This window comes from Cannabis sativa, chromosome 8 (assembly GCF_029168945.1).
Source record: "Cannabis sativa cultivar Pink pepper isolate KNU-18-1 chromosome 8, ASM2916894v1, whole genome shotgun sequence".
NCBI classification, from domain to species: Eukaryota; Viridiplantae; Streptophyta; class Magnoliopsida; order Rosales; family Cannabaceae; genus Cannabis; species Cannabis sativa.
This window is the reverse complement of record NC_083608.1, coordinates 41,436,561-41,444,185: the sequence shown is the minus strand read 5'-3', so window position 1 is coordinate 41,444,185 and position 7,625 is coordinate 41,436,561. Positions and strand designations below refer to the sequence as shown.

The following is a 7,625-nucleotide window of genomic DNA, read 5'->3' as shown; positions in this document are numbered from 1 at the left end:
TTTCGTGTTATTTTTTAAAAAAGTGTAAAAATATAAAAAAATATTCTTTAAACGTAAAAATATAAATATTTTACAAAAAAAATAGTGTCTTCTATAATTATTTTTAAAATTTATATATAACATTTTAAATGAGTACATCAGATGGGTAACATCTAATCAAATTGAACCGAATGAATTCAATCTAATATTAAATTAGATGTTAAAAATAAAAAAAAATAATAAAAAATGTTAGATTGAATCCACTCTTACCCACGTACCCCCACCACGCTAGTGATATATCTATGAAGAATGCATATATATATATATATATATATATATATATATACTAGGTGAATGTACGTGCCGAGCCACGTATTGCTAGTTTTATTTAAGATTTTGGTCTTTTTAAGATTTTGAATGTATTTTATTTTTAAAGATTACAAATTTTTTGTTTGAAAAAATTAAATATTTATATTTGAAATATTATTTAATAATATTAAAAATAATATTAGTGTAATTATAAAATTGTAAATAAATTTATTATTGGAGTAGTAGATTATTCTATTTAGTTCCTTTTTTAACATAGCATTGTAATGTAAGTTTATATCTATAAATATTCTGTAAAGTGTTAATATTATGTGAACATCTCCATTTATAAAGCTAAAAAGTAGGTCAATGACAGAAGTGGTATATCTGCAATCACACAAAGATAGAAGTGGTATTTCTGCTTCCTATGCTTATCCAGAGAAAACATTAGATAACTTGAGGTTAACTTTAATATATAAAGATTTTTCTTTTTCAAAAAATAAATAAAAAAAATATTAATATTCTCCCAAGATAGGTTTGTTAGAGAGATATGTGGCTAAGATGATTTTTTAAATTTAAAAAGAGATTATTAATATTTAAAAGATTGTTTAATTTTTTGATTTAATTATTGCGTTTATTTGTTAACGGCAGATCAAACCTAATCGTTAAATTTAACAGAATATTCTTTTATTTTTAAGTATATTCTGTTAAACCAAGAATTGCCGTTAGATAGACACTTTTAATATATAAAGATACTAGATGAGAGTTACGTGACGAGTCACGTAAATATTAGTTTTATATAAGTTCTAGTGGTTTTTGTTTAAGAATTCAGTAACTAATATATAAACCTATAATATACACATTGTTATTCAAATGTTATAGTGGGGATTTCAACCCATTATAATGGTAGATAGATCTATTTAAGTTTTTCATATTTGTAAAGATTATAAATCTAAATTTTTAATTTTCTTGATTTGAGATTTTGAATTGTTCTAATTTATTTGTTTATAAATTTAATGAAATACTTGAATATTTATTTGTTCTGATTTTGAATTGTTCTGATTTATTCATACTTGAATATTTATATTAATGATTGTTAATGAAATTAGTCTGTAGCTTTATGTTTCTAAAAAAAAAGGTATTTTTTAATATAGAGTTTAAATTTTATATTGATGATTGTTAATGAAATTAGTCTGTAACTTTATGTTTCTAGAAAAAAAAAATAGTATTATTTTATATAGAGTTTAAATTTAAATTTATATAAACATATTTAACCGGAGTTTAATTTAAAAAAGGATTGTTTAATTTTTTGGGTTTAATTATTGGGTTTATTTTTAAATTTTTTGAAATTTGAATCTTAGAGGATTAACATTTAAATTGAAATGTATAAGATGTAAGACCTTAACCACAACATTAATGCTTGAGATTTTCTTCTCATGAATGAGAATCAGACGATCTTCCAATTTCTGTCAATATACAGAAACAACTCTACATGAGGATAAACAGACCTAAAATAAAACATCCAGGATGACTCTAGCACACACTGACAACTGAAAATTTCATAGTATTAAAACGTCGGTTCACAATAAGATAATAACCACTTACAGATTTTTGGTTTTCTGGTTTGTTATGAAATAAGGAGAGATGTAGCCCCGGTCTAACTTCATTCCTTCAACAACTTCCAATTCATTGTACAAGGTTTTTCCATCATGCATAAAATTAGCAGAATTTTGGCTGAATAAATGAATTACAACACAATTACTAAAAACAGTTACAAAAGTTTTCCATAACGTGGAATCTAAGGCCTTGATATAGTTTTTCTTTTCTTTTTATAAGATGGCTTGATATAATTTAATAAATCATGAATGTAAATATGTAAATATACGTTTAAATGATGACAATGGAAAATACAGAAATTAAACATTAAGTCCTTAATATGAGCACAAACAGTCCAAGTACCTCGAACTATCAATGCCGAGATTACAAACAATGTAACACAACTAACAAGTTGATGCTTCAAAAACATATAAGTTGTTCTGAAATAAAAAGGATATAGAAAGAAACTTACTTGAATTGTGATAACTCCCTCTTTGCCAACCTTTTCCATTGAGCAACTTCATAGGTCACAACATATTAGCTTAATCAACCAATCAAAAACTTCAGCCATTAATAACAAATCTGAGAATAAGAAAGAAAAAACATGCCATTACCTCAGAAGTTTGATCCGTAGCTAAGACAGCACGAGGGACAGTTGAACGCCGTGATCCCATGGCTAATTTTGATTTTCGAATGACCAAACTGTTCCTAGAAAAGTCCTTGGAAGATTGTGACTTCCGTGGACGAGTTGCGACCTGATTAAAGGAAGGAGTTTGAAACAAAGTGTTTGCGGGAATGCCAGATGAATTAAGCTTGCTTTGAACCAAACTTTGGTTCACCAAATTATGCCCAATGGAATTGCTCATGTTCGTTTCCTCTCCTTGCTTTTGAAGAAACCAATTAAAAGAAAAGAATCGTTACCACAAATCAAGAAACGAGCACAAACACAGAATCTTTAATCACACGATTTTTTGTTTTTATTTATTTCATAACATTTTCAACGAAATTATATATTTTGAAAAGACTTTTTTCAGATTCAAAAGTTATAATATATTTATATCAACTATTAAATGATAGAAAAAAATAAAATCTAAACTTAAAACTATTTTAAAAATAACTCAATTTTTCAAATAAACTACGAAATAACACAATTTTCAAACTCCATTATCGATTTAGAAAAATCGACTCCATTCTTGAGCAATATCGAGCTTAAATCATCACTGAAAAACAACACATACCAAAAAAAAAAAACAAACGATTACAGTGTAAAAGCAGAGAGAAATTTTCCTCACTAACCTGTAATCGGAGCTGGAAATTAGATTGTATATAAAATCATTTTGATATAAAAAAATATATTAAACATTTAGCTTTTGTTAAAACTAAATTTTGAGAGAGAGAGAGAGAGAGAGAGAGAGAGAGAGAGAGAGAGAGAGAGAGAGAGAGAGAGAGAGAGAGAGAGAGAGAGAGAGAGAGAGAGAGAGAGAGAGAGAGAGAGAGAGTCGATCAATGGCGAAAGAAGAGAAGAGAACTATAAAGCTTCGTTGGAAGCTTTCAGTTTGCTCCGCTCTTCTTGATTGGTCGTCCTGTGTACGATTCTTCTTCGAGTTTACACAAGTGACATGGCGTTTTATCAGCAACACTGTCCACGTGTATAGACTCTATTGTAAATTAGAGGATCCTAAAGACTCCAATTGAGCAAAAGTTTACCAAAACATATTAGCTTTGGAAATAAACCTGTGCTATCTCTTCAGATGTGCTGATCATTCGTGCTCTGCTCTTCAAGTTTGTCACAACAGCATCAACTGCCATTGTAATACCACGTCTTAGGTCCATGACATTCATCCCAGCAGCAACTGACTTGCATCCTTCGGTAAAAATGGCACGGGTAAGAACTGTAGCACAAGTTGTACCTGCATATTCAACAAAAAATATTCTCAGTGGTTGAGCAAAAATATAGACAAAGTAAGAAATCTGCAAACTTTGACAATCAATTAATTACCAAAGCCAAATTCTGAGGCTTACCATCACCAGCAACATCGTTTGTGGCATCAAAAATGGGGAATATACAGTTTGTTAGAGAGATATATGGTTAAAGATGATTTGTTTTAATTTAAAAAGAGATTATTAATATTTAAAAGATTATTTAATTTTTTTGGTTTAATTATTGGGTTTATTTATTTGTTAACGTTTAACGGGAGATCAAACCTAATCGTTAAATTTAACAGAATATTTTTTTATTTTTAAGTATATTCTGTTAAACCAAGAAATGCTGTTAGATAGACACTTTTAATATATAAAGATATATATATATATATGTGATGACTTATATTGGAAGTCTAGAAGCCACAGTTTATTTCTCAACCTTCTACAATTTATTTTTATAACTTAATTAATCTACGACTACACGTTGTCGGCCACCGAAAATTAATATTAATAATGCTTATTAATATTAGTGGAACTTCTTTTTCAATTACTATACTACTAATATATTAGCATAGCATTGGTAGGCTATCTCTAATTATCTACAATGTGGAATATATCAAAATTGTTTATATTTAGTAAAAAAGTAATTTTTGCGATGTTTCAATTTTTAGCATTCTAATTCAATGTATAATTATAAAATTTGACCTAAAATTTAATGTTTAAATAATTTTTTTTATTAAAATAATATACTAATAAATAAATAAATAATAAAAACAACATAAAAGTAAATAAATAAATAATGTATTTATAGTAATGTAAATATTGTATTAAATATAACATAATATTTATCATGTATTAAATTTATAAGGACACGATTTTGTGTTATGATTGTACTTTCACGGAATGTATTCCGTGATGTACGGCAGTCGTTAGATGGGCGAGTTATTTGATTTGAGAGCTGGAGTTGATCTAGAGGTAATTAAGGTAAAAAAATAGTAACGTACCCTGAGACCCATCTAATGTATTACGTACATCACAGAATACATTCCGTGAAAGTACATCACAGGACAAAATCGTGTCCCTAAATTTATATTATTTTTTGACACACCACTAAAACATATTTTTTTTACTAGGTGAACTATGTTGTAGTTTTGCATCTCCATAGAAGATGATCATATAATTTTTAATGAGGTAGATAGATAATGTCTTGGGAGTTAGTGGTTTTTTATACTATCATTAAATAATGAAAATATAAATAAATAGTATTTTTTTTTTCTGAATTATGACCTTTATAAGTTTTGTTCCATTCTATGAATTAGTTTTTGTTGCAAAATTTCTCTTGAAATATAAAAATTGTTTCAAATATTTTTTTCAGGCATATTTGGTTTATGTTTTTAAACAATCTTTGATGTTAACATAAAGTAATTTAAGAGTCTAGACAAAATAAAAAAAAAAACAAAAAAAACAAAATAGCAGCCTAATAATGAGCTATGTGAATATGTATATGCATTCTTAAAGCTAATGTTTACTTGTTTAATGTCAATAAACTAAATTTGAGGTGATTTAAACTTTTTAAATAAATCATCCTACTATAGCTATATGATCACATAATGTTATATTCATTTGAACTATTTAATGAAAATGTCGAATTGTATGACACATGGCCTAAATAATAATTTCTCTCGGCAAATACATGTAGGTATAATGCCCTATTAGATTAGACATCATGTTATCGTTATTTCAAACTACTGTACACTCATTTGCTAATCAAAGAGTTTATTGAAAAACATGAATAATTATAATTTTTATAAATAAACTTAAAACTTAAATATATAATACATTTTAGGTTGCCTACATTCTATAATCCGGGATCCTGTTTACAATACAACAGTATTCCAAAACATATAAGTTACAATAGTTGTCGCCTAGAGACTGCGAAAGTAAAGGTTAACTGTCCCAAAGATTGAACACTCCAGGTCTAACCGTCTCGATATGTACAACCTTCATCTAGCCCGGGCTCACTGTTGTTCAGTCTTCCTTTTGCCTTTACCTATATATGTAAACAATATCTACGAATCGACAGACTCAATAAGAAAAGCATAAACGTAACATAAATATATAAACCGTATTATAACCAGGTGCCCATATACCCAATCACAATCCTATCCCGCATCAAACGCATACTAAGTCTAGAACGTTTGTACGACAAAGCCTAGTATATATCTATTGATATCTCAGTGTAACTCTATATAGGGGTGTTCATTGGATCACATCCAATATTTTTAAGCCTATCCATATCTGATCTAATTATATATCGGATGTTAGATTTTACCATCCAATCTGATCCAACTAATTTCATTCATGCAATCGATCCAACATCCATTGGATGTTAGATTGGATCGGTTCTATCTATTGAATGTATTTCATATATATATTTTTGATTTAATTTAGATTTATTCAATATTTTAGAGCTAGTATTTTTTGGATCGGATGGGATCCATTCCATATTTTAAGTCCAGTATGTATTGGATTAGATTGGATCCATCCAATCTAAGAAAAAAAAAGTAAAATTTTAATATTAATTTTTATATATACATATATATTTTACGTATAATAATATAATATTTTAATTACTCATAAAAACTAAATGAAAACCCTAATTAACTCGATTAGATGTTGGATGTATTGGATTTTTAGACACCTCATCCAACATCCGATCCGATCCAATTGGATATTTAAAAATAACATCCAATCCGATTCGATCACAATTGGACATCCAATGTTTGGCGATTAGTTGTAATTGGATTGGATCGTTTTATGCACACCCTAACTCTATGTACACTTCACTAATATCCTGGTATGCTAATCTAATGGCTACTGATTTTCCTAACATACATATGTTGGTATCTCAGTGTAACTCTATGTACACTTCACTTGGACTCTGATATATAAGTTATTCTAATCGTAACTGACATGCACGCTAAATATGTATTCACATATATAATTATTATCCTAATCTTACATCAATTCTAAATTTTGGTGTACCAGTCAACCTGAGTAGAAATTGGTGCTTGACAATTTAAAGACCCCTAAGTTACAACATACATAAATTGGTAAGTGATACGTTAATATCTTTTCGGAGACTTAAACTTAAAACTAGAAGTTTTTCTATCGATTAGTATATAAATACCCTAAATATTGAGAGAACAAAAAAAAATAAGACTTCAGTAAAAACACCCAAAAAATGGCAAGCCATTTCTTAAAAATGACAAACTTTTTTTCTTGGTCCCTACCTGGTAAAAACAGTAGACTATTTCTAAAAAAACAGTTCCCCGTTTTCTACTGCAGATTTTTATAAAATCTCATTTCTCACACAAACCTAACACAAAGCTCCAGAACAACTTAAAACATCATAATGGACATAATCTAATGAAAATTAACATCAACAAGTCTCCAAATCAAAATTTATCATTAAAGGTTCAAGCTTGAGCTTGAAAACTCAACTCAAACTTAAACACTAATACAACCAGCAAAACTAGCTTGAAACAACATAACTAACGTAAAAAATATTAGCAGAAAATAACCCCAAGCACCATAAATTCAAACAGCAACAAAAACTCCCAAAACATGCATGGAAACCTTACTTTTCTCTAAATTTTTTAAAGGAAGAAGGAGGATAAGATCTTACCTTTGGTTGAAATCCTACTTAATAATCTCTTAATTTGGTTTGAATCAAAAGAAGAACCTGGTTTTCCTCTTATTTTTGGTTTGAAAAATAGAAGAGAGAGAAAGGAAAGAGATGTTGTTTGATTAATTTTTGT

The 7,625-nt window shown here is 28.1% G+C and overlaps 1 protein-coding gene across 2 annotated transcripts; it reads right to left on the bottom strand.

Annotated features, from left to right (window-relative positions):
* Nucleotides 1–847: 847 nt before the first annotated feature.
* Nucleotides 848–3,129, bottom strand: LOC115700981 (alpha-glucan water dikinase, chloroplastic-like). Of its 2 annotated transcripts, XR_009683872.1 has the most exons (4): nt 2,496–3,129; nt 2,354–2,399; nt 1,891–2,019; nt 848–1,751 (listed from the first exon to the last, which is right to left on the bottom strand). XR_009683872.1 is itself a non-coding variant. In XM_030628663.2 (3 exons), the coding sequence occupies exons 1-3, from the start codon at nt 2,745–2,747 to the stop codon at nt 1,949–1,951; spliced, it is 369 nt and encodes a 122-aa protein (XP_030484523.2). In that variant the 5' UTR covers nt 2,748–3,129; the 3' UTR covers nt 848–1,948. The 2 variants fall into 2 exon arrangements, 1 of the variants encoding a protein (XP_030484523.2); XM_030628663.2 differs by having other exon boundaries at nt 848–2,019.
* Between the last annotated feature and the right edge of the window lie 4,496 nt (nt 3,130–7,625).